Consider the following 25,931-nt stretch of genomic DNA (forward strand, 5'->3'; position numbering starts at 1 on the left):
CTGTCAAAACCGTGGCTGAGACTACCCTCAGGACGGGAGCCTCGGGACTTCCCTATTTTCCTTCCTCCAGATCATTCAATCCAATCCCTAAAGGTCGACACTGGGTGAAGTCTGGTCCCAGCAAAGCTACATTCTGGGCTGTGCATCACAACGCCTTTTCCCTGCAGACTACGGGCTTCAAGAGCCTTTAGTTCTTGAAAAGGATGGATGTAAAAAGTGGTCATTCTGAAATGTTTCTGCAGTTCTGGTAGTTCTCAGCCGTTACGACAGCAATGGTCACAGCAGTGACTTCCTGAAGACCTTAGCACAGACCAGTTGTGTGTTGTCGGACAAACCAGCGAGTGCGTCACACAGGAACTTCCCTGCGCCCTGGCTCCGAGGCGGCAGTTTCCTTCCCCCCAAGCTGTCAGAAATCATACATCCAGGGTCAACATGGATCTTCCAAAACTTTTTCAGACTTTTACATAACTGTTACCCTTTATCTTGAATAGCCTCAAACTCTTTCATGGAAATAAGAGAAAGGATTTGACATAAATACCTGTATCTCTGCCCCACCCTGCTCTTTCTGACCTAATGTAAGAGGAATACTACCAAAGTGTACTGATGCAAACTCAGAAAAACCCATCACAAATACTAAAAGATTTATTGTAGGTATTTTTGTTACACAATTATGTTACACATTATGATACAAATACATCTGAAACAACACATATGGGGGCTGTTAAGTCATTTAATATTTCTTTTGCAAAAATGTAATTTCTTTGTGCTTTCACCCCGGCAGTACATCCGTTCTCATTTGGATGAAATCTTCCGTCCCGTAGAGCTCAGTCACAGTCCGCTGCTAAATGAACTAGACACTTGCCCACTAGCCTTTCCTAAAGTCAGTCGTGACAGATTAGCGGAGCGTTTACTACTAATTCTTTCATCACTGAGCCAGGGCGCACCCTTGCCTTACAGGGGTTTCCTTCTGCGTCAGCAATCCTCAGATGCTGAATAAAAGAGGGTAGATACCTCGCGTCACCTCCCTGCTTTTCCCGACAAACAACTCATGAAAACATGAATGTTTCTTGGATAAAATCTTTGACTGACTCATGGGTTTCAAGTTATCTTCAAACAGCTTCCTACATGAGAATGAATTCATTCCCTTACTTCCACACAGACTGGTGGAAGCCTGGGAGAGAGTACCTTTAATGGGACTGGACATCATCCGGGTAGGTAGCTAACCCTCCTCCACTTCTCCCTCCCATCTCCTTATAGACACAATCCTTTCTCACTGCTTCTGAGCAGGTGGCCCTGTCTTTTGGCTTCGGCAGTCATTTACCTTTAAGGCACTCACAAGTGTTTCTCTGAAACACTTTCCTTCTTGGGAAACACTTCACAGAAGAGCGGGCGGTGAAATCTGCGGACAGGACAGGCCACCCCAGCAGCGCCTGTTGCAGGAGCTGCTCCCCACTGTCACTCCGCACGGATCCAGCAGAAGCTCCGACGGCCATGCACACAGCATGGCCTAGCTCTCCGCCTGGCACACACAGCAGACTGGCACACATCTGCCAAGGGCCCAGGCTCTGTAGGTATTGTCTATTACGAACATATTGAGAGCTTCTTGGTTCTAGTCAAACAGTTTAGATCAATGCTGGGATCTGTCTATCCCTTATCTCTGAGACTTGTAGTAATGCTCCTACGCTCCAGAAAAAGAAAAAGGATTCTCTCAGCCTGGAACCTTCCAGGCCTTGACGTTTTCTGCGTGGCATTACTGTGTCCTGTAGCCAATGCACGTGGGCTGCGTGCAGGTCTTCCACCACTGAGTGCTGAAGCCTAGTCCTCCTCCAGATGTTACCAGGGTAACTGTTGAGGCCGCTGTAACCCCAGCTACAGAACAGGTGACATCTGCAGCCTGCCAGACTCACTGTCTGCCCCCTGGAGGGGGACTCGGGCCCCAGGAACCCCCTTGAGGCCACTCAGGAGGGAAGGAGCTGACCCACACGGCATGGCCCAGCTCCGGGACCCTCCCGGGGAGCCGCACTGAGTGAACCCATGCAGGCGGACAGAGCACGCATCCACAGCTCTCTAGAATCGAGACTTCTGTCCAAAGGGATCTGATCTGGGAGCGAACACTGGTGTTACACTGAACTGGGTAGAGGCAATGGTTTGGTAGCCACGATACTCTGAGGCACAGAAAACAGCCTCCTCTGCGAACAGAAGAGGCATCCCAGTTCAAAGCCTCGGATCCAGCTCCAGCTCCTGCTTGGCCAGAGGCGCCTTCACTCTCCTCACTGGTCGTCGTTCAGCACCCCCATGTGTTTGTTTGTGAGGAAGTCCAGGAAAGGAGTGTTGCAAATGGCCTGGTGAATATTACTCACTGTAATTTCTTTGGGAATCCTGGTCCAAAAACAAAGGCTGTTAGGTGCACTTCTCTCAAGCATCTAATAGTTTAATCAATTTATCTAAAGGACCATCTCCTGCACAGGCCCTGACAGAAGGGGATTATGGTGAGTGACAAGTCACGGTTTGGGGACCCTTGGGGAGTAGCCAGGTGCATTCTCTCTCCTATTAATTCCTTTTAACTTTGGTAAAGATTTGGCCTACCCTCTTCAGTCAGCCCTACTTAGGGCTCAAATCTGACTCCTCTGTCTCAAGTACGAGATGGATTTCAAGAAGCTGCTTGAATGATGAGGAGAAAAGATGCTCAAGGTTGAAGAAGAATGAAGTCAGGTGCAGAGCAGAACACTGGTGTTTCTGTAACTCGGTCTTAGCAGACTGAAAGCGGAGTCCAAGACCACAGTAGTGGGGCCACATGTCCCCTCTTGGGAAGACAGGGGATGGAGTCAGGGCAGGCCAAATGGGACATCAAATGTCCTCATCAAAAGCACCCAAGTCCCTTCACACTGCCCCAGCAGGACCCGGGGGCGAGGGGCCCGCAGGCGCTCGCCGGATCCCACGATCGCACGCATTCTGGAACTCCTTTGTTTCCCTCCCTTTTCTTTTTAACATTTCAAAATATTTATTGATTTTAGGGATGAGGGGGAAAGAGAGAGACAGAAAGAGAAGCACCATTTGTTGTTCCACTTAGTTGTGCATTCACTGGTTGAGTCTTGTATGTGCTCTAACCAGGGATCGAACCTGCAACCTTGGTGTACCCGAATGATACTCTAAACCACTGAGCTACCTGGCCAGGGCCTCCCCTCCTTTTCTTAAAGACCTCTGTTTTTTGCCTGATGCTTTATATTCCTGTGAGGTCGACCTGACAGTCCTCTGACTTAGGCCTCTGTGCCAGCAGGCATGCCGTTAACAATGTTTTAACTTTATGGCAGCCTTTAAGCACAATGGGATAAAATGCTTCCTTTGGAAGGAAAGCCAGGATGTGGAACAAGGCCTGTCTACCATTCTTTCAGGGCCCAGGAAGAGAGCACAACCCAGCGACCCAGTCAGTGACAATCGGAGAGACAGCAGACAGTGGTGAACCTGCAGCTGCGCAGCCAGTGAGATCGGAGCCTGACTCTGGTTCTAACCTGGTTCGCACCTGCTGGGAAAGCCAGCTGAGCCCCCCCAGTGCAGGCTTCCCAATGCCTGCACGAGGACGGTGAGTTCTGCAGTGAAAAGCAGATCAGGTAGTATATAGGATGGTTGGCCCCAACGTCTGACACACAGTGAAGACTGCTATTCCCTTCCACTGCGCAGAGCCGTATCTGTCCAACCCTGTAACAGAACAGTCCTACTGCGCGGCGTCTATGAAGTAGTGAGTGAAGGCACAGACCTCCTCTGGGCAGAGTTGGGCTCTCACAACCAAGAGGTTCTCTCAAAATAACCAAGTAGACTTGAGTCTGTCTGGCTCTGACAATGTTCCAAGCTTGGACACCTCCATCACCCAGTGTACTGACTTCTATGTAAACATTCTGGTGAGCAACTCAGCCGTCAGGAAGTACCTGCAAGCCTGACTACAGCGATAACAGTACCTGTTGTGGGACGCTGTCTGGTATCCAACCGCCAGAGCCTGTCTCAGGATGTCACTCACCAGCTGCTCCGTGGCCTACAACAGAGCACGTGGTTACACTCAAACACGGCCATCTGCGTGCAGACAAGAAGGGACAGGTCTGATCTATCCCATACCCAAACCTTGGGAACAACCATATCTCAGGATCAAATCTTTAAGGAAAAATTAAGTGTTCAAATAATAGACCACGAATGATAGCCACACGGATAGAAGCTATGACTCTGAGTAACTGAACAGGAGTTATTCTCATTAATCAGAAGCTGTTTTCAGGAAAACAAGGCAGGGTTATCTGCGAGGCACCGGCCGCGGGAGGGGACACACCAGGGAAGGAAGCACTGAGCTTGGGGCAGGCTGGGTAGGAAAGCTGGTCTGTCTTCACCTGACCCAGGGATGGGACCGTTGTGGCTATTTCTCTGTTGCTATAGTGACAGGTGCAGAAACCCCAAGGCTCTGCCTTTGTCACATGAGAGCACCAACCCGCCCCTCGGACTACTTAAAGCCCCTGAAACAACACTAAAAATACCGTTAGAATGACGTCAGCAAAGAAACTCTTACTGGGGGCGCTTTAACGCTTAGAAGAACCGTCCTTTAGTTCATTTAAAAATCAGAAGGGAAAAAAAAATACCTGTAAGCCTAAATAAGATGTGAAATCTTAAAACGTGTCATCTGTTCTGTTTCTGTCCTTGTCCCCGACTCCAGCCTGTCCTGCCCCTGCCCCTTGCTGCCTGCAGGCACCCACCTTCAGAATCATGTCCTCCACCACGGACGCGTACACGTTCTTGTGAAGCGCCACGGGCTGCAGGGTGATCCCAATCTGGAAAAGCAGAGCAGCGTCAGCTCCTGTTTCTACACTCATATAACCTCTCTCCAAACAAGCAGAACTTCTCTGATAGCCAAAGAGATGTCCAATTGGAATAAGATATCCCAGTTCTCCGTGTTTCCGACTGATGTTTAAAAATGCTGTTATAGCCTAACCAGGCGGTGGCACAGTGGATAGAGCATCGGACTGGGATGCCCAGGACCCAGGTTCGAGACTCCGAGGTCGCCAACTTGAGCACGGGCTCATCTGGTTTTAGCAAAGCTCACCAGCTTGGACGCAAGGTCACTGGCTTGAGCAAGGGGTTACTCGGTCTGCTGAAGGCCCGCGGTCAAGGCACATGTGAGAAAGCAATCAATGAACAACTAAGGTGTCACAACGTGCAATGAAAAACTAGTGATTGATGCTTCTCATCTCTCCGTTCCTGTCTGTCCCTGTCTATGCCTCTCTCTGACTCTCTGTCTCTGTAAAAAAAATAAAAAATGAAAATAAATAAATAAGTAAAAACGCTGTTATAATCCTGCATCTACCCCAAGAACCCCTGCGTGGAAGAACACGGGCAGGACTCGCCCAGGGTTCTGACTGTGGGACGACGCAGTGGAAGGCCGGGCCTCAGACTAAGGCCAATCGCAGAAGAAGATGAAGACATACTTGGACACTGCGTCTGCCCATTTTCCATTCCTTCCTGCAACTGAAAGCAGACGCTTACTGCCTCTCAGGTGACTATGTAGGGGCAGATGCTGAAGAGCTCTGGGTCCCACCACAGGCGTAGTGACTGCCGCTCCCCTGCACCGTGAGGAACGGCGACCCCACGACGGCCACCGGGAGCCAGAGCAATGTGAGGGGCTTACCCTCCAAAGTGTAACTTGGAACTATTATGACATTCCTCATAAGAGAAAGGTGTTTCTACTGAGGCCAACCAACAAAAAGGGATGGCAGATAAAAAACTACCTAGCTGCCTTGCTACAATTCCATGTTCAATAAGCAACCTTCCCATATGTAATTAAGTCCTTGCCCAGGGCCCTGGTGTGGGAAGCAGCCATCAGGCAGAGGAAAGTCAGAAACGCCTTCAGCAGAAAGCTCTCTGCGGCTGGGGAGCCCAGCCTCCGACCCGGCTGTGACCCCCCAGGCCACAGCCCCTACCTTCTGTGTGACTCCCCCCCCCAGGCCACAGCCCCTACCTTCTGTGTGAGGTCCCCCCAGGCCACAGCCCCTACCTTCTGTGTGACGTCCCCCCAGGCCACAGCCCCTACCTTCTCTGTGACTCCCCCCCCCAGGCCACAGCCCCTACCTTCTGTGTGACGTCCCCCCAGGCCACAGCCCCTACCTTCTGTGTGACGTCCCCCCAGGCCACAGCCCCTACCTTCTGTGTGAGGTCCCCCAGGCCACAGCCCCTACCTTCTGTGTGACGTCCCCCCAGGCCACAGCCCCTACCTTCTGTGTGAGGTCCCCCCAGGCCACAGCCCCTACCTTCTGTGTGAGGTCCCCCCAGGCCACAGCCCCTACCTTCTGTGTGAGGTCCCCCCAGGCCACAGCCCCTACCTTCTGTGTGAGGTCCCCCCAGGCCACAGCCCCTACCTTCTGTGTGAGGTCCCCCCAGGCCACAGCCCCTACCTTCTGTGTGAGGTCCCCCCAGGCCACAGCCCCTACCTTCTGTGTGAGGTCCCCCAGGCCACAGCCCCTACCTTCTGTGTGACGTCCCCCCAGGCCACAGCCCCTACCTTCTGTGTGACGTCCCCCCAGGCCACAGCCCCTACCTTCTGTGTGAGGTCCCCCCAGGCCACAGCCCCTACCTTCTGTGTGACGTCCCCCCAGGCCACAGCCCCTACCTTCTGTGTGAGGTCCCCCCAGGCCACAGCCCCTACCTTCTGTGTGACGTCCCCCCAGGCCACAGCCCCTACCTTCTGTGTGAGGTCCCCCCAGGCCACAGCCCCTACCTTCTGTGTGACGTCCCCCCAGGCCACAGCCCCTACCTTCTGTGTGAGGTTCCCCCAGGCCATCGCCCCTACCTTCTGTGTGAGGTCACCAACGAACTCAGAGCCCGGGGTCGGTGGCAGGTAGAACTTCATTTCTTCCTGTTTCTCCTCCTGCTCTTTTTTGACGTTTATCTGCAAGGGTCCCGAGAGGTTGAGGACGTCCACCTCCTCCTCGCTCTCCGGCTCTCTCTTCTGAAACTGCTGGAGGTCCTCCAGCTTCCGGCACAGGCCGTCCGCAGAGGACAGGGAGGACGGGCACTCTGAAAGAGCAGGAATCGGTCTCGGGACAGTTACGGTGGCCAAAGACAAGACCTTCCATCTTTGTAAGAGCAACGATCTGAGACCCAGAGAAAAGGGGGGTTCAAGGGAACTGACCTTTCTGGTTCTAAAATTCTATGGGTCTATAGTTATGAGAAACAGTAATTCATGAAGCAGAGAAGCCGGGACAGGCATCCGTTACAATGTATGGGATGTAACTGCCATCTGAGATGAAACAGGCAGGCCATAATTCTGACTTACGCCACCCCAAATTAGGCTGTCTCCTCAACCCTCAAATAATAATGACTGACCTGATTTTTTTTCATATTTTAGATCTAAAAAGTTTTGACCTGATTTTTTTTCATATTTTAGATCTAGAAAGTTTAGAAATGCAGAGTGAAAAAAGTGAAACTCACTCTTATTCTCATTGCTCATGGATAAGTACTGTTACCACTTTAGAGTACACCTTGAATCGGGTCTTTACTAAGTTGATTTATATAAAATCCAACAGAGTAATAGAACTTCAAAACCAGCAGGGGCTGTAAGCATCCTGAAGTGCATCCCCCTCCCTTGATGGGTGAGCACACGAGGCCCGGACCTGCTGCCGGACGAACGGGCTTCCAGGCACCGGCAGGATGGCGGCAGCACACCCAGCTCCCGGCTGCTTGTCTGACTGACCAGGCACTCACCATCCGTCGTATGAACAGAGAGCCCCGTGGACATAAAGCACAATGCTTGACATTTACTACCAGCGAAGCACGAAAGTAATCGGCACGGTCTCTGCTCTCATAGGCGCTTAGATATATTAACATGACACGCCCTCCAGACTGACGTTAAGTGCTGCTGGAGACCAGAGAGAGCAGAGGTCCCTGCAGTAGGGTCTCAGGAAAGCTTCATGGAGAAGTGGGACTTGTGCTAAGTCTTCAAGGACCCTCACACCCTGTGCTCCAGGTCCCCTCAGACTGGGAGGTGGAGCTTCTGTTTCTCTACAGAAATAAAGTTTGGTGGAGAAAAGAACCCTTCTTATTCTTTGAGGTGAAACTCATAATATTCTCCCCATGTACCTTTTATACGCCACTCAGTTGCTTGTGTCTTTATCATAGATCAATCCATTTATCTGCAACATTACACCCGTGCCTCCAACACTGGGGAGTGCACTTCCTAACTCGGTTCAGAGATGCAGTAGTGGATAAGACAGTGTCCCCAAGTTCAGGGAGGTTGGATAGATTTGTCTATGGGGGGTTTACAAGGTCACAAAGGAGAAGTCAGTTCTATCTGGAGGAAAGGAGGTGGATTAGCAGCCTTCCGAGGAGAAGTGGTGCCGAGGGGACTCCTGAACAAACAGTGTGTGCTACTGTATGAGCGGGGCCGGGTCACTGCCGCTGGGGTGCGGCCCTTGGGAGACTTGGGCACAACAGTTCTGCAGGGACTGTATTAGTGGGGGCGGGGATGGAGGGGACACATGGTCAGAGGTGAGCAGAGGCTCCTGTTCTCCATGGTAACTCGTGGAGTCCTCGGTACCCTGCTGGGACTGAAGTGGACCCAGACCCAGCAAGGCTGAAGGGACGCGAGTGTGAGCCACAGAACCCCCCAGACGCCGCCGACGCTCAGTGCGCTCAAGGGACGCGAGTGTGAGCCACAGAAACCCCCCAGACGCCGCCAACGCTCAGTGCCCTCAAGGGACGCGAGTGTGAGCCACAGAAACCCCCCAGACGCCGCCAACGCTCAGTGCCCTCAAGGGACGCGAGTGTGAGCCACAGAAACCCCCCAGACGCCGCCAACGCTCAGTGCCCTCAAGGGACGCGAGTGTGAGCCACAGAAACCCCCCAGACGCCGCCGACGCTCAGTGCGCTCGCCGGGCTCACCTGGCTCGCTGTCGATCTGGGTCAGCACGTCCTCGATCGAGTCCCCGTCGTTCCGCAGGCTCTCGGGGTCGGGCGGGGTGTAGCCGTGACAGCGACACCAGTGAGCAATGTGCTTGGTTTTAAGGGGAGTCAGGTGGTGAAATCTCGGATTCTTCTCCACTATTTCTTGTAAGACTTTTCGCATTGTCATTGCTCTTTGCCACTTAAAGAAAAAATTTTTTGAACCATAATCAAATTCTTCAACTTAGCAGCATGCTCAAGAAGATCCTAACCATAAATCACTCTCACTTGTTAGAATAATTTTTTTCCCAAGGAAAACAAATCTGATTGTGCTGCACTTCAATTTTAAAGAAAAAGAACTTTTACCTAATGATTATAAAACAGAATGAATCTCTAAATTTGGCCTACAGGGTTTTCACCTGGTCTCGCCCTATGATCTCCCACTTCTTCCCCCTCCCCCCCTTCCCGAACCCCTCACGCTGGCTCTCCGTGCTCCCAAGTACGCGCCACCCCCTCATCACCCCACCGTCCGCACGGCAGCCACCACAATGTCAGTACTCAGTAAACGTTTGATTTCATATACTAGGATCCACTAAAAAACTTGTAGAAATGTTTACCAAAGCAAGAAAAGTAGACTTTTCAAAGGCTAGCTACAAGTCCTTTGAAGAATGACATTTTTTTTTTTGTATTTTTCCGAAGTTGGAAACAGGGAGGCAGTCAGACAGACTCCCGCATGTGCCTGACCGGGATCCACCCGACATGCCCACCAGGGGGCGATGCTCTGCCCCTCCGGGGAGTCGCTCTGTCACAACCAGAGCCACTCTAGCGCCTGGGGCAGAGGCCATAGAGCCATCCCCAGCGCCCGGGCCAACTCTGCTCCAATGGAGCCTCAGCTGCGGGAGGGGAAGAGAGAGACAGAGAGGAAGGAGAGGGGGAGGAGTGGAGAAGCAGATGGGCGCTTCTCCTGTGTGCCCTGGCTGGGAATCGAACCCGGGACTCCTGCACGCCAGGCCGACGCTCTACCGCTGAGCCAACCGGCCAGGGCCAAGAATGACATTTTTAACTGAGGAAAAATCCTATCCTCAAACACTAAATGGAATACGCTTCCTGTTTATCACTGTCCTGAACGACGAGGTTTGTGGGGCAGCCCAGACGCACACATTTCGGTCCTTCTCCCCTGGGCTCTGAGTGGCAGCCCGCACCTCAAACTGGCAATTACCTCGGCAGCTCTCCTCTTCCCAATGTTCCAGCCGTAATACTGCTCCACGGACTTCGCGGAGAAGCAGCTGGCATCCTCACCTAGAAGGCACACATCCGCAAACTCTGAATGAAGTGAGGATTTCATTCAAATCTTATTTGCTGGAGACATGTCCAAAAAGTTTCTTTAGCCTTCTTTATTGAAGTATGTTCCTTACTGGGCAAGTTCAGATGCTGCCCCTTGAAAGAGAAGGCATCTCATCTGTGGGTATCGGAACAGCCTTCCTGGGGAGATGAGCTGCTTTGGCAGAGAAAGGTAACCACTGGCACGAAGCTACTGAGGTAAGAGGAGATGGCATTCCTCTGGAAGCCAGGCGCGCTGGCCGGGCCATTAACTAAGTGGCCTTGGGAAGCTCAACATCACCTCCCTGGGCTTCAGTGTTCTGATCTGTAGGATTAGACTGTTGGGAAAGATGGTTTCCGAACTGCCTTCCAGCTCTAATATTGTGTTTGTACCTAATTTTTTTTTTAAGTGAGGTGGGAAGAGAAGGAGAGAGACAGGAGGGAGAGAGATAAGAAACATCAATTCTTCGTTGCGGCACCTTAGTTGTTCACTGAATGCTTCTCATATGTGCATTGACCGGGGGGCTCAAGCCGAGCCAGTCCTTGCTCAAGCCAGCATCTAGGGGTCATGTCTGTGATCCCACACTCAAGCTGGGGACCTCAGGGTTTTGAACCTGCGACCTTGGTGTCCCAGGTCAACTCTTATCCACTATACCACCACCAGTCAGGCCTTACACTTTTTTTTTTTTTTACAGAGACAGAGTCAGAGAGAGGGATTGATAGGGACAGACAGACAGGAACACAGAGAGATGAGATGCATCAATCATCAGTTTTTCGTTGAGACATCTTAGTTGTTAATTGATTGCTTTCTCATATGTGCCTTGACCAGGGGCTACAGCAGAGCGAGTAACCCCTTGCTCGAGCCAGCATCTTGGGTCCAAGCTGGTGAGCTTTTTTTGCTCAAGCCAGATGAGCCCGTGCCCAAGCTGTGTCGAACCTGGGTCCTTGGCATCCCAGTCTGACACTCTATCCTCTGCGCCACCACCTGGTCAGTGAGGCCTTACATTTTATTAAAAAACGATTTTTGAATGGATTTTCCTGCTGGGCTAAGAAAATGTCACTGAAAGTTTACTTTGAATTACCTCAAAATGACACCTCGAACTTCAACCAAAGAAAAAAGATAATTTCTTTGATATTATAGTTGGAATAGAATAAGCAGGGTAGCCTGTATTTGGCCTAGCATTTTCATATTCACATGAATGCAATACGGTAACGTGATAGCGTGCTTCCTCCCTTCCTTCTAAATGTTCGCGGTGACCGTGCCCAAGAGCACACACCTAAGGGCTGCTGACGGTGTCGGGACAACTGTGCTGGGAGCAGTCAGTCAGTCCAGCTAATGAAGGCACTGACAGAGCAGCCCTCACTGCTGGAGGCCGCAGTCATCATGCATCTCTGCCAAGGGAGTGACAGTGAGGGGTACAGGAAACATGAATGGCTTCAGAATCAAACAGAACTGGGTTTGTATCCTGCCTCACCACCCATAGCTAGTGATCTTGAGCAAGTACTTAACTTTACTTCTCCTTGATTTTCTCATCTGTAAAACAGAGATGACACTGCCTATCCTACAAGAGACTGATTAAGACAGTGAATGTAACGAGCCTGCGGGGTCTGGCACAACTTAGGCAAATGTTAATTTCTTTCTTTATTAATAAATATTAAAAACCAATGCAGTTTTAATTACATATATGCACAACAGATTGATTTACATACAGGAAATGTAACAAATTATTCCTGCAGATCAAACACTGAAGACAGAAAAAGACTAACTTGTTGATCATGATGATACTGTGAATTCTAAAACCCTGCAAATGAGCTCTAGCTGTACCTAAATCCTCCTTAGATAACTACCACCTCAGTACTAATGTACAATACAAGTGATTTAAGTTGACTCAATATCCCAAGTAATTCACAGCTTAAGAAAAATGCATCCATACATTTAGTACAATTGTCTTACTTTTTGCAGTGATTAACGGGATCTTCTTCACTATTGCTGTTAAGAGTTGCGGCATAGTCTCTAAATGGTCTATCCTGAGAGAGATAAAAGAAAATTATGGTTGTAAGTATATGTAACAGTTTCTTGGCCTTGGCCAGTGGCTCAGTGGATAGAGCTTCAGCCCAGCGTATGGACATCCCGGGTTCAATCCCTGGTCAGGGCACAAAGGAGAAACAACCACATCTGCTTCCCCCCCCTTCTCCCGTTTCTCTCCCTCTTACTCTCCCATAGCCAGAGAATCGACTGGTTCAAGCATGGCTCAGGCACTGAGGATGAATCCATTGGAGTGTATCAGCCTGAGGCGCTAAAAATAGCTTGGTACTCAAGCATCAGCCCCAGATGGGGTTGCCAGATGGATCTCGGTCAGGGTGCATGCAGAAGTCTGCCTCACTATCTCCCCTCCTCTTATCCCCTTTGTCAAAAAAAGAAAATGAAAAAAACAGTTTCTAGCTATATCTGTTTATGAATCTATGTATGTATTCCCCCTTTCTGAGAGAATTAAAACTTAAAACTAATTACACTGGTAGGTCTTTCCTTCCATAGATAGCCTTCTTTATAAAAGAAGATCATTCTATGCTTATAAAGAAGACATCAGACTAAATAAATAAATGAGACCCCAGGAATGGCAAATTATACAAGTATCAGAAATTTTACTTTACTTATGCTTGTAAATAGCTAACCTTTTGCATTGTGATTGTCACCAGAACAGAAAACACCTATCCCAGCGTTATTACAGTTCATGTTGTCACCTATCATGGGAAAGTGGTTAGTTTTCTATTGTCCCCAGCAATCTGAGATCCATCAAATATGTTGTTAGAGGTAGGTTCCCAATTTGGAAATTGGAAAATCTTAAGAAGAATTTTTAGAAGCACAATGAGTGCATATGGCTCATGAAAAGGCAGCTGTCTAGGCAGACATGTGGGTACTTGGACACAAAATGTGTATACATCTGAGTAATTACATCATGAGCAAAGTAAGTACACGCCGGCAAGCTTGCTGGGCAGGAGTCTGTAATTCCCCAAGACTCCCGAGGTGACAATGCACTGCTGCCTCCAGGTCCCACCAATGTGTACAGCGAAGGCCTGGGCATCGCGGGGTGACACTGCTCACTGCACACAGGCAGCTTTCCCCCCCTCAGGGGCTTAACACTCTATCACACAACTCCACACACTCGACTGGCATCATGGGTTTTTAAGCTTCAGAGAAGCATGCAAAGCACAACTCCCTTAGAAAAGACTGAAATAATTACTTAATAACATAGTTTCCCAGCTCAGAACTTTCTTCTGTTTTCACTGCTGTCTGACCCTCCTGAGAGAGGCAGCTTGGCCCAGGAGTTTCTGGTTCAGTCTTCACTACAAAGGAAGAGCAACAAAGAGCGAGCTGTTAGGGTTCAATGGTGGAAGGACACGTGCAGGCAGAAACAGATGTGCTTCCATGGAGACCCAGGGAGGAGACTGCCACACCAGCTGCTGCAGGGACGCAGCCCAGGACTGAGATGGCGCCGGTCATCACAGGGTCAGCAGACAAGGGAAGAACTGTTCGCTTGGGTCTCATGGGTCTTTGTCTCTGCTGTCCCCTTAATCTGGCATGCCCTTGATATCTCCACAGCTAAAGATGCTCCCTTGTTTTAGAGCCCAGGTTATAATCCATGTCCCACACAAAGTCCTATCCTCCCCGCCCTACCAACTTGGATCCGACATCCTAGACTGAAATGTTCCACACCCAGAGCACCATCCTGCATTTATCCACCATTGCTTACTGTCTACTTCAACTCTCTTCAACATGATTATACATTCTAGGAGGGCAGAAATAAGACCATAGCTCTGTTTCCCTCAATGTCAAGTCCACTAAATAAGCAGTATGCATTTCTAAGGTGGCTGATTGACAGACGCTGAAAATTCACGGGGCTCATTACAGTACCGTCTTGCATAAAACCTGTGGGAAAATATAGTGTGAGAAACAACGTACCTTTTGTAACAGCTGCGGGAGCAGAGCTGGGGACAGCTGGAGCTGGGGCGGCTACAGGCAGAATGGTAGGTGATTTGTTGGCAGAAAATGACTGAACCACTAACAGGCCAAAAAAACAAATAAATAAAAGGAAGGGAAGGATATAAGAAATATTAACATTATTTGAATGAGGGTGATTTAACTCTCAGGGGGTAACCCAATTTTAGGCTAATAGCACAAAAAACAATCACAGTTCAGCAGAAATGGTAAGGTTCTTCATAATAGTGATTTTTGACAAGGTGGGTTGTTTACTAGGGTAAACTAAGTCATTATCCATCAACTGTGGAAATGTGGGCTTGTCATTAAACTAGAAAAATAAAAATCCAATTAACACGAACTCTCATAAACGCTTAAAATGTCCCCCCTCTACTCAACTTTGGCAATGGGCAGCCGTGAGAAGCCAGTGGGGAGTCTGTGTTTTCCTGTCAGTCCAGGACGAGGAGCCGGGGGCACCGTGAGAGCCAACGGGAGCTGGCCCCAGGGGCAGACCTGGAGGCCAAGCCGGGAGCACTGTGAGAGCCAACAGCCGGTGCACGGTGGGAGCTGGCCCCAGGGGCAGACCTGGGGGCTGCCCAGCAGGACTCACCTTTATTCACGGGCATCAGGATGGCCTGCACTCCTCCGGAGGTGTTGACACCGAGTGGTCTGAGCTGGCTGGGGATGCTCAGGACGGCCTGCTGGGGACTGCACTGGCTGGAGTGAACCTTTAACAACCCTGAGACAAGGTGTGAGACAGGCCCAGCCAAAGGTCAGGTGCGTCCTTAACATTCCTGCCCTCTTCCCTGAGACAAGGTGTGACACAGGGCCCAGCCAAAGGTCAGGTGCGTCCTTAACATTCCTGCCCTCTTCCCTGAGACAAGGTGTGAGACAGGGCCCAGCCAAAGGTCAGGTGCATCCTTAGCATTCCTGCCCTCTTCCGCATTTATATTCTCTCCTGAGAGGAAGTTCTTAAGACATTTACCCTTTCACTAAACAAAGAGCTGGGAGCGTTAGGCAATGGACATGGCTGACTACACAGCGAAACAATGGTGTGATCACGATGACTTTTTTTTTTTACCTCGCAATCACAAACAGACATTTTTGGAAAAGCAGAACTAATAGAAAAGAGAAAAAGTCAACCCAAAGTTCTACTTCAGAGACAACCAGTACTGAACGTTCAGAGTTCTTTCCCATGACTGTTTTCTACAACTTGTTTGTGTTGTTGTATAGCTGTAATATGCACAAACCTGGATGTACACTTTCCTACTTAAAAACCTTCCCTGACTCCTGACCGCCTCGATTAACTTTCCAAAATCAGTTTAAAAGCTGTCAGAGTCCATTTTCCTTTGGTCCTGACTACCTGCATCTCCTTTACACCCTCTCTGTGCACCTAACACTCCAGTCTGTCCGCTTGCGACACCTTGTCATTTCCGTTTCCGTGAAGCCTCTATTTCTCAAACATCAGATATTCTCAACTTATTTTGGAGAGGGGCATCCTCTTCCACTTCCCTGGAAAGGTCATTTCCACATTCCCGTTCCAGGACTACTGCAGGTGCTCAAGCCCAGGAAGCAATGACAAAGGGCTCTGTTGTGAGAGAGCACTTAAGAAACAACACAAACACCTGTTAGAACAAAACTACTTATTTTTTTTATTTTTATTTATTTATTCATTTTAGGGGGGAGAGAGAGAGAGAGAAAGGGGAGGAGCAGGAAGCATCAACTCCCATATGTGCCTTGACCAGGCAAGCCCAGGGTTTTGAAACAGCAATCTCAGTGTTTCCAGGTTGACGCTTTATCCACTGTGCCACCACAGGTCAGGCCAGAACAAAACTACTTAAAAACGGCATGAACCAGTCATCTTGTTAAATTTCTAAATAAAAAAACCAAAAATGGCATGAGTGGCTAAAGATACTTTAAGGTACTGGGAAGCAGCTGTGTTAGGAAAAGAATAATCCTAAATACTTTCAAGGACAAAGCCTTAAATAAACAAGAAAATCTTTCTTTGCAATCAATGAACATGAAATCAGTGCTGTAAGTACCCCTGAAATAGCTGTACTTACTGAGATGCTCCTGGAGAGCAAGACAAGGACCTGATGGCTTCTTTTTTTTCATCTTACACAGAACATTTATTTGGTAAACCATTTTATAGAATTCATATTTTAAAAATTCTTATTTTTATTAAAATATTCTATGCTTATCAGTAGAAAAGTAAAAAGGCTAAAAAGCTTATAACTAAAATCCATCCTTTGCACCACCTCCCTAGTCTGGTCTAGTTCCTCAGCGGCACCCACTGTTAACCCTCTTGGTCCTTTCTTTTAATATTTATCTCAGTAATTTTTAAAAGAACGTGTGTATTGTAGGCTTTGATTCATTTTGATGTAACATACTGATGTTACACACTGACTTACCATTAGGATAGATAAGCTTCTTTTTTTTTTGGCAGAGACAGAGAGAAGGACAGATAGGGACAGACAGACAGAAAGGGAGAGAGATGAGAAACATCAATTCCTCATTGTGGTTCCTTAGTCGTTCATTGATTGCTTTCTCATATGTGCCCTGACCAGGGGGCTACAGCAGACCGAGTGACCCCTTGCCCAAGCCAGTAACCTTGGGTTCAAGCTGGTGAGCTTTGCTCAAACCAGATGAGCCCGTGCTCAAGCTGGTGACCTCATGGTATCAAAACTGGGTCCTCCACATCCCAGTCCGACGCTCTATCCACTGTGCCACTGCCTGGTCAGGCAGGACAGATAAGCATTTTAAGGAACTTATATACCCTTTCTCTGCTAATACTCCAGTATTGTTCTCTATTGATCCAAAGCATAACACAATACGATTCCATTTTATTTTCTAGGCTTGCTGTAAATCACTCATTAATAAAATTCTCCACACAGTCAAATCTCCTAAATTATTTACAGTTCCCATTTTTTGGGGGTTTGTTTTATTTTTATTTTATTTATTGATTTGAGAGAGAGAGAGAGAGAGAGAGAAGGAGGGAGGAGCAGGAAGCATCAACTCCCATATGTGCCTTGACCAGGCAAGCCCAGGGTTTCGAACCAGCGACCTCAGCGTTCCAGGTCAATGCTCTATCCACTGAGCCACCACAGGCCAGGCTACAGTTCCCATTCTTATAAGAGATATCCTTCCTGCAGTGTCTGATCTGCACCAGATTGCTCTGTGGCTTTCTAGGCCTGCGGCGAAGCTCTCAATGCCGGGATATCCTCCACTGTGAACTGCGAGTCCCCTTTCTCTTCCCTCTATGTTGGATTCTGTTTTCTTCTTCTGTCTTTGTCCACGACTCTTCATGCTAATAAAACGTATATATATTACATATATATATTTTGTGTGTGTGTGTGTGTGTGTGTGTGTGTGTGTGTGTGTGAAAGAGACAGAGAGAGGGACAGACAGACAGGTCTCATATGTGCCTTGACTCGGGGGCTACAGCAGACCGAGTGACCTCTTGCTCGAGCCAGTGACCTTGGGCTCAAGTGGTGAGCCTTGCTCAAACCAGATGAGCCCGTGCTCAAGCCGAGACCTCAGGGTTTCGAACCTGGGTCCTTCCCGTCCCAGTCAGACACTTGATCCACTGCGCCACCACCTAGTCAGGCAAAAACATCTCTTTTAGTAATGTCTTGAGACAGAGTGCATAGGAAATATATTTGCAACCTTGCCTGTCAGAAAATACGTCTACCCTCATACTCTGTACTGACCTGGCTGATTAGAGAATTCTAAACCAAAAGCCATTTTCCTTTAGAATGTTGAAAGGCTGAACTGTAGCTTCCATTATTGATACTGAAAAGCCCAATGATAATGTAATTCCCAACTTTTACCTCTCTGCCATCTTTTAAGATCTTGGCTCTGTCCCTGGTGCTGTGATTTCATGAACAAACTGCCCTTTCATTTGCTGTGCTGGACTGGGCACTGTGACTTTTGAACCTGGAAGTTTGTACCCTTCAATTCTGGGATAAATCGTTTCATTTCTTGGATCATTTCCTTCTCTCTAGTTGGTTTCCTTTCTGGAACTCCTTTCAGTCTGGTGTTGCTGGGACTCCAGGACACATCCTCGAATTTTCTTTCTTAGTGTCTAGTTCTTGGCCCGTTCCCTGCTTCTACTTTGTGCCTCACAGTTTAGTCTAAAGGGTCTAAAAACTACCCGTGATCCTGTTAAAAGGTAAGGCAGGTCGCGTTACTTTAGCTTAAAACCCTGCAGTGGCTTCCCTGGAGTCAGAGTCCAAGTTCCTCGCTGGGCAACAGAGGCCCGAGGTGACCAGCCCACCAGGCCGGCCTGGCCTCTTGGTGTGCTTCCCGCTCACTCTGCTCCAGGCCCAGTAGCAACTGCCCATGTTCACCCCGGCTCGTAATGCACACAAAAATCTAATTACAGTATTACTGGCCGGTAGGAAATACTTGGATTCTTTTATAAGAATATTCAGAAAGTTTTACCGCAGCATCTCAGGAAACTTGAACTTAAGCAGGCAGACTCCATTTACTTACTGCATGTTAAAACTTTCATCAGAAAAGGGGAGGGCATTTGTTTCTTATAATAATTCCTTCTATTTCCTCTCCAGTCCTGGCAGCGTGCCACCCCAAACATTCACTTAGCAGAGAACAGCACTCGCTATACTAGACAGAACTTGACTAACCTTAGCTGGGAGGTGGAAGTCATGGTAAAAGAGACTGGCCTTACTCTACCCCACAGCGAACACCCCAGGGGCTTGAACAAGAGTCATGTATGGAAGGTAGTGATGATGATAACAATATCCTCAGTGTTTTGTCCAAAAGTGCTAAGGGTGTGTGTGTGTGTGTGGCACACATATCTCAGTGGTACTCAGTTTTCTGTTTACCAGTGTCACGTGGCACACTGTTCTCAATCTACAATAGGACATTAATTTGCGACATTATAGAAATTTAGTGTTCAGAAACTTTTGTAACACTTTGACATTGCCATGGTACTTTCATTGTGTTTTATAAAACTGTCAGTACTGGATTGTAGACAACACTGATTTCTCAGGTTTGAGAAGCAATGCTGTACATTAATTATATCAGCTCCCGGCATCTAGGACAGCACAATGTAATCAAACACATGAACATTTCTTAGGCAAAATATGAATACTCATATTGTAGTATAAATAGCATATCAATGGAGATCAGATTTCACCTTAAAATTAGCTATAGGGAAAAAAAACCCTTTGGTTTTCACAGCAGTTTGGAGTTTAGCATAGCAGATAAGGGACTGTGGAATAAGAATAACACTGGAAAGTGGTAATAATAGCAATTATTTATACACTGGCTACTACATGTCAGACATGCATTAATATATTAACTCACTTAATCCTCTCAACTTTATGAGGTAGGCATTATCATCCGGAAACTAAAGCAAGTGATGTCAATCAAGGTGATGTGGCTCCAGGGTTTGTGCTCTAGTCAGTGGTTTTCAACCTTTTCACACTCAGGGACTAGTGAAAATAGGGTTATTTCAGGGACCACTGATGCAGAAATCACGTTGAGCATAATTATGCAAATCTGACTGAGATCCACTGGGTCTAGAATCTTCTAACAACATCAGGCTGGTTAACTCTTTTGCAGACCTGAACAAACTTTCTGGCAGGCTGGTCCATGGACCAGCAACTGAAAAACATGGCTCTAGATATTATTCAACAAAGTAAAAGGCACACTGTTCTGGGGCCCTTTAGTGTCATAAACATATCATTCACCTTGTCAGACTTCAAGCCTGTCACCCTAATACTGCCCAATATAATAACTAATGTTAAAAATCATGACTTGGGAGTCACTGAGGCTAATTTGTATTTTATATGCTTTGTGAAAGCAGAGACATACAGTATTTATGAGTTCCATTTAAAACTGATTAAAAAAAAAGAAATTGGTACTTTAATGAGTAAACCCTCAGCTCGCCACAAAATTACATTATGAAAGCAGCTAAAATACCCAATAGAGTTCCAGATGGCTAAGGTTTTGTTATGTCATTTAAAATTATTCAAAAAGAACGAAATGAAATCCAAAAGAAAAAATTAAAATTATTATTTAAGCTATAAAACCACCTCTGACTTAAAACTTACATATAGATTTTTAAACAAAAATTTATCTAAAAAGCAGCTACCTGGAAAATGTTCCTGAATTATTTAATAACTTATTCGAACAATATTGTTTAAGATCTTCTAAAAATATTCTAGCCCAAAGAAGGGAAAGAAAAATAACGTCTTTCTGGTACAACTGACCTGATACCGTAGCTTTTCCGGAAATGGAGCTTGGTGTGGACACCAGGGACGTGGCGCTGATGACAGAGGGGGCCGCGGCCTTGCAGCTTCCCACGGTGGCCTGGCTCACACACACCTGCTGCTGCCCAGAGGTTTTCATCATAGAACCTATAGTAGATGATGCACTGGGAGCTGTTCCGTCTGACTGCTCACCCAGGGTCAGAAATAGCAGAAAGCAAAAAAGAAAGCCATGTAGCTTACATAAAACAGTGACTGTCATGTAGCATACTCAGTAGATCTCACTTATTAGCTATTATCACCTTCCTATTAAATGTCATGCCACTTAAAAAGACTGCCTCTCTAGTTTGGTGGGTCTAAAACTTTTGGATTTCATGGGCCTAACATTTTTTAAATGAGGAGATATCAAAGGGTTAGCACATTAAAAAATTCACTTTATAAAAGGATAAACACCAAAAAATGTAGCAGCATATAATCTCAGAATGTAAACTGAAATACAATGAACCTCATTAAAAACTCACTATGATGTTTTAAAGTTTGTTATATTCATTCAACAAATATCTACTACATGGCCCAGAGATAAAACTTCTCAAGAAAGAGAAGGTTACCAGACCGTGATGAATGCTATAGTAGGCACATGGCACCATTACAAATGACGGGAAAGTGACTACTTCTACCTGGGGATGGGGAGGGAGTACTGGGGAAAGCTCCAGGTAAGAATATGTTGTAGCATCTATCAGTACTTCACTCCTTTTCACAGCTGAATAATGTTCAATTTCATAGATATGCCACATTGTTATTCAAATCAATAAGGAAAAGACGATAAACAACCCAACTAAATAATGGGCAAAGGATCTGAATAGATATTTCTCCAAAGATATACAAATCTAAAAAAAAAAGCCCAAAAAACAACAAAAAACACCACTTTAAAAGATACTCAATATCATTAGTATAGGAAAATACGAATTAAAACCACAATGAGTTACCAGTTCATGGCTATAATTGTATTATCTATCTATCTATCTATCTATCTATCTATCTATCATCTATCTATATATCTATACTGCTCACAAAAATCAGGGGATATTTTATCTCTTCATATTAATTTTGAAATATCCTCTAATTTTTGTGAACAGCATAGTTATTTTATGAGTTTATTTGAGCCATACTGACAATTGCCAGGAAGCAAAATCACAATCAATTGAGAAAATGCTCCCTTGAATGGCTATCATTTGTGTGTGTGTGTGTGTGTGTGTGTGTGTGTGTGTGTGTGTGTGTCAGAGAGAGAGAGAGAGAGACAGACAGACAGACAGACAGACAGGAAGGGAGAGAGATGAGAAGCATTAACTCATAGTTGTAGACCCTTAGTTGTTCACTCATTGCTTTCTCATACGTGCCTTGACTGAGGAGCTCCAGGCGAGCCAGTGACCCCTTTGCTCAAGCCAGCAACCTTGAGCTCAAGCCAGTGACCACGTGGTCATGTCTGCAATCTCACGCTCAAGCTGGCAACCCTGTGCTCAAGCTGGATGAGCCCATGTACCAGCCAGTGATCTCGGGGTTTCGAACCCGGGTCCTCAGCATCCCAGGCCAATGCTCTATTCACTGCGCCACCACCTGGTCAGGCCTAGAATGGCTATAATTTTTAAAAATGGACAAGAATGAGTGTTGGCAACAATGTGGAAAAGGTGGAACCCTTCTACATTGCTAGTAGAAATCTAAAATGGTGCAGCCTCTTGGAAAAGTTCAGCAGTACTTCAAAATGTTAAACATAGTTACTAGATAATCTAGCAATTCCTTTCCTAGTTATACAGACAAGAGAAATGAAAATATGAGTATAACCGTGAACAAAATGTTCGTGGCAGCATTAGTCACTGTAGTCAAAAGGTGGAAACAACCTGAATGTCCATGACTGCTACTGGGCACAGAGATTTTTTGGTTTTTCAGAATGAGAACAAGATATTCTAGGGGATAAAGGTATTGAGAAAAAAGAGAGCAAGAGAGAGACAGAGAGAGAACCTCATGGACATAGACAACAGTGTGGTGACCGCCAGGGAAAGGGGGGAGGGGCCCGGAGGAGGGGAAGGAGGGGACAGAGGGATAAAGGGCGAGGGGCAGAGACTTGACTTGGGGTGGGGAACATACAATACCATGTACAGAGATGTGTTGTAGAACTGGGCACCTGAAACCTGTATAATTTTGTTAACCAGTGTCACCCCAATAAAGTCAATAAAAAGGAAATATGTTCTTAGAATTAGATGGTAATGGTTGTACAACCTTGAGAATATAATATAAACCACTAAATTGTACACTTTAAAATGGTGAATTTTAGGCCCTGGCTCGTTGGCTCAGAGGTAGAATGTTGGCCTGGCATGTAGATGTCCCAGGTTCGATTCCTGGTCTGGGCACACAGGAGAAACGATCATCTGCTTCTCCACCCCCCTCATTCTCACTCTCCCCCTTTCGCAGCCATGGCTCAACTGGATCAAGCGAGTTGACCTCAGGTGCTGAGGACGGCTCCACGGCCTCATCTCAGGCACTAAAAATGACTTTGGTTGCAACAGAGAGCAACAGCCCCAGATGGGCAGAGCATCGCCCCCTAGTGGGATTGCTGGGTGGATCCCTGTCGGGGGCATGTGGGAGTCTGTCTCTCTGCCTCCCCTCCTTTCACTAAAAATAAAATTAAATTAAAAAATCAATTAATTAATTTAAAAAATTAATAAATAGAATGGTGAATTTTAGGGTATATAATTTACATTACCTTTAAAGTGAGCAATAAGGCCCACTGATGTGCCTACTAAGTATCTTCCTTATGTTTTTACTACTTTTATTTTCATTATGATTTTCTACTCTCACACTAATTCTCACCTGTTGTGCAGGACCATTTGCTGAGAGGGTCACAGCTGGTGAAGTGGCAGTGGTGATGACCCCTCCTGCTACTCTCAGCATCGTGGTTCCCGGCTTGGAGAGCTGTGAGGTGGCTGGCACCGACTTCAACGTAACATCAGATATCTTCATTAGCGACGCCTGTCCCCCAGGGGCTGCCTGCAGATGCAAAATGGGTTGATGTAATAACGTTGCCCTGGTCAATAGGAGATATAATTTCTTCCTTACTTACATATGTCCCTAGAATTAGAGCATATCCAAGAAACTCCTGCTAATCAAAACTACATGAAGTGTTTGTGCAACTTTCCAACAAACTCTTCAAGTTTATGACCTTTTACCTACAAATGTTCCTTTATCCCTAATGTAGAATGTAACATCCACCGGGTACAAGAACAAACGTCGGAGACTTTCAGGAGTATAGATGTAACTTTATTGGCCAGTTTTACCTGCGCAGGGGCAAATTCCCGAGGTGTCCAGAGACACTGTGCCCACAAGGAGCTGCAGATGGGAATCGCACCTAGCGCTCACAGCTAAATCTTTTTATAAGCTAAGCAAGCAAGCCTAATACAGAAGCAGATGTGGTGGTAACCTATTTGCTAAGGGGGCTGCACATAGTATAGCAACAGGGGCTGGGGTCTAGCTCATTGGCGAATTCCAAACCTAAACTTCTGATAAGGGTCTTTTAACCAATAGAATGCAAACGTTTGTCTTTTCTTTTTTTTTTCTTCTCTCTCAGCCTCCCAGAGTCCCTATCTGTCTCTGCTTCTTGAACGACCTTGGGCATGTTATTCCTAACGGAACAGGAGCAGGTCCTGCCTGTAACCCTTAAGTTCCCTGTTCCATTAGTGCCCTGCTTATTTTCTGATCTTCTCTTGGTCCTTACATAGAACAAGTAAACGAATACAACTGTAAGCCACTATTTGGCAGCCGTGTCTTCAAAAATACCAGGACAGCCTGACCAGGCGGTGGTGCAGTGAATAGAGCGTTGGACTGGGATGTGGAGGACCCAGGTTCAAGACCCCGAGGTTGGCAGCTTGAGCGCGAGCTCATCTGGTTTGAGCAAGGCTCACTAGCTTGAGCCCAAGGTCGCTGGCTTGAGCAAGGGGTCACTCAGTCTGCTGTAGCCCCATGGTCAAGGCACAAAGGAGAAATCAATCAATGAACAATTAAGGAACTGCAATGAAGAATTGATGTTTCTCATCTCTCTCCGTTCCTGTCTGTCTGTCCCTTTCTGTCCCTCTCTGACTCTGTCTCTCCTACAAGAAAAAAAAATACCAGGACATTTGTTAAAATAATGAGTCCAAAGAGCCTATAAATATAATATTTAAACATGAAAATCAAACCAAGAGGGCCAGATTTAAATGGGTAAATTAATGGTGTTCCAGCCTAATACATTTAGCACTGGAGAATCATTCAACAAATTATAGTTTTCAGTTTAAAACTGGGTTCAAAAAGCTCTTCAGCCCTGGCCGGTTGGCTCAGCGGTAGAGCGTCGGCCTAGCGTGCGGAGGACCCGGGTTCGATTCTCGGCCAGGGCACACAGGAGAAGCGCCCATTTGCTTCTCCACCCCTCCGCCGCGCTTTCCTCTCTGTCTCTCTCGTCCCCTCCCGCAGCCAAGGCTCCACTGGAGCAAAAGATGGCCCGGGCGCTGGGCATGGCTCTGTGGCCTCTGCCTCAGGCGCTACAGTGGCTCTGGTCGCAACATGGCGACGCCCAGGATGGGCAGAGCATCGCCCCCCTGGTGGGCGTGCCGGGTGGATCCCGGTCGGGCGCATGCGGGAGTCTGTCTGACTGTCTCTCCCCGTTTCCAGCTTCAGAAAAATTCAAAAAAAAAAAAAAAAAAAAAAAAAAAAAAGCTCTTCATGTAAATGGCGTGACTAAGCACCACAGGCCATGCTATCTCTGCTGTGACGCCTCAACTCCACTGTTAAAGCATTAAATGGGCATGGCTATACAGCAATAAAATGTTATTTATATAAAATAGGAAGCTTTGGGCTTATAGTTTGCTGGCCCCTGATCTAAATATTAGCTTTGTGCCCAAAAGTAATGCACTTCACAAGTCAAGCCATTTCTCAGTCTGTGAAGGCATACTCTGTGTCATAAATGGCAGCACTTTTACGTACCTTATGTCATTTAAACTTTTCATAAACTTTACAGGGCAGACTTTACTCCCATTTTAAAGATGAAGAGATTAAGTTCAAGTCACTTTACCAGGATCAATTAGCTAGTAACCGTAGGAACCATGATTAGAATCCAGGACGCACAGCCATGGCATCACTTGCATTGGAGTCTTAAGTAGATTAAAACCAAAATGAAATATTACTTCATAGTCACAAAAATAATTAAAATGAAAAAGAACGATGACCTTTCGTGTTGGTGAGGATGTGGAACAACCGGGACGCTCCCATATTACTCACGGAACAGTCAAAGGGTGTAACTACTTTGCAAAACCATTTGTCAGTTTCTTGTAAAATTTTTTATTCTTACCCTATGATGTAGCTAGACTACTATACAAAATGATCTATACAAGAGTGTTCATAACAGTGTCATTCATAGGTCAACACTGGAAATAATATAGATATCCATCAACAGGAAAAGAGTCATGCAACAA

General features: G+C 46.9%; 1 protein-coding gene across 4 annotated transcripts in view; it reads right to left on the reverse strand.

The window, feature by feature from the left end:
* Positions 1–634: 634 nt before the first annotated feature.
* YEATS2 (YEATS domain containing 2) overlaps positions 635–25,931 on the reverse strand; it is a 121,054-nt gene continuing 95,757 nt past the window's right edge. For all 4 annotated transcript variants that reach the window (XM_066347210.1, XM_066347212.1, XM_066347208.1 and 1 more), the window contains 12 exons: positions 23,302–23,478; positions 20,440–20,623; positions 14,814–14,942; positions 14,189–14,287; positions 13,470–13,572; positions 12,182–12,255; positions 10,127–10,206; positions 8,908–9,109; positions 6,818–7,044; positions 4,731–4,805; positions 3,954–4,027; positions 635–2,379 (listed from right to left, as the gene is read on the reverse strand). In XM_066347210.1, coding sequence (XP_066203307.1) covers positions 2,271–2,379; positions 3,954–4,027; positions 4,731–4,805; positions 6,818–7,044; positions 8,908–9,109; positions 10,127–10,206; positions 12,182–12,255; positions 13,470–13,572; positions 14,189–14,287; positions 14,814–14,942; positions 20,440–20,623; positions 23,302–23,478 — 1,533 coding nt within the window. In that variant the 3' untranslated portion in view covers positions 635–2,270. The remainder of the gene's footprint in view (positions 2,380–3,953; positions 4,028–4,730; positions 4,806–6,817; positions 7,045–8,907; positions 9,110–10,126; positions 10,207–12,181; positions 12,256–13,469; positions 13,573–14,188; positions 14,288–14,813; positions 14,943–20,439; positions 20,624–23,301; positions 23,479–25,931) is intronic.

The sequence above is a fragment of the Saccopteryx leptura genome, chromosome 8, assembly GCF_036850995.1.
Source record: "Saccopteryx leptura isolate mSacLep1 chromosome 8, mSacLep1_pri_phased_curated, whole genome shotgun sequence".
NCBI lineage: Eukaryota > Metazoa > Chordata > Mammalia > Chiroptera > Emballonuridae > Saccopteryx > Saccopteryx leptura.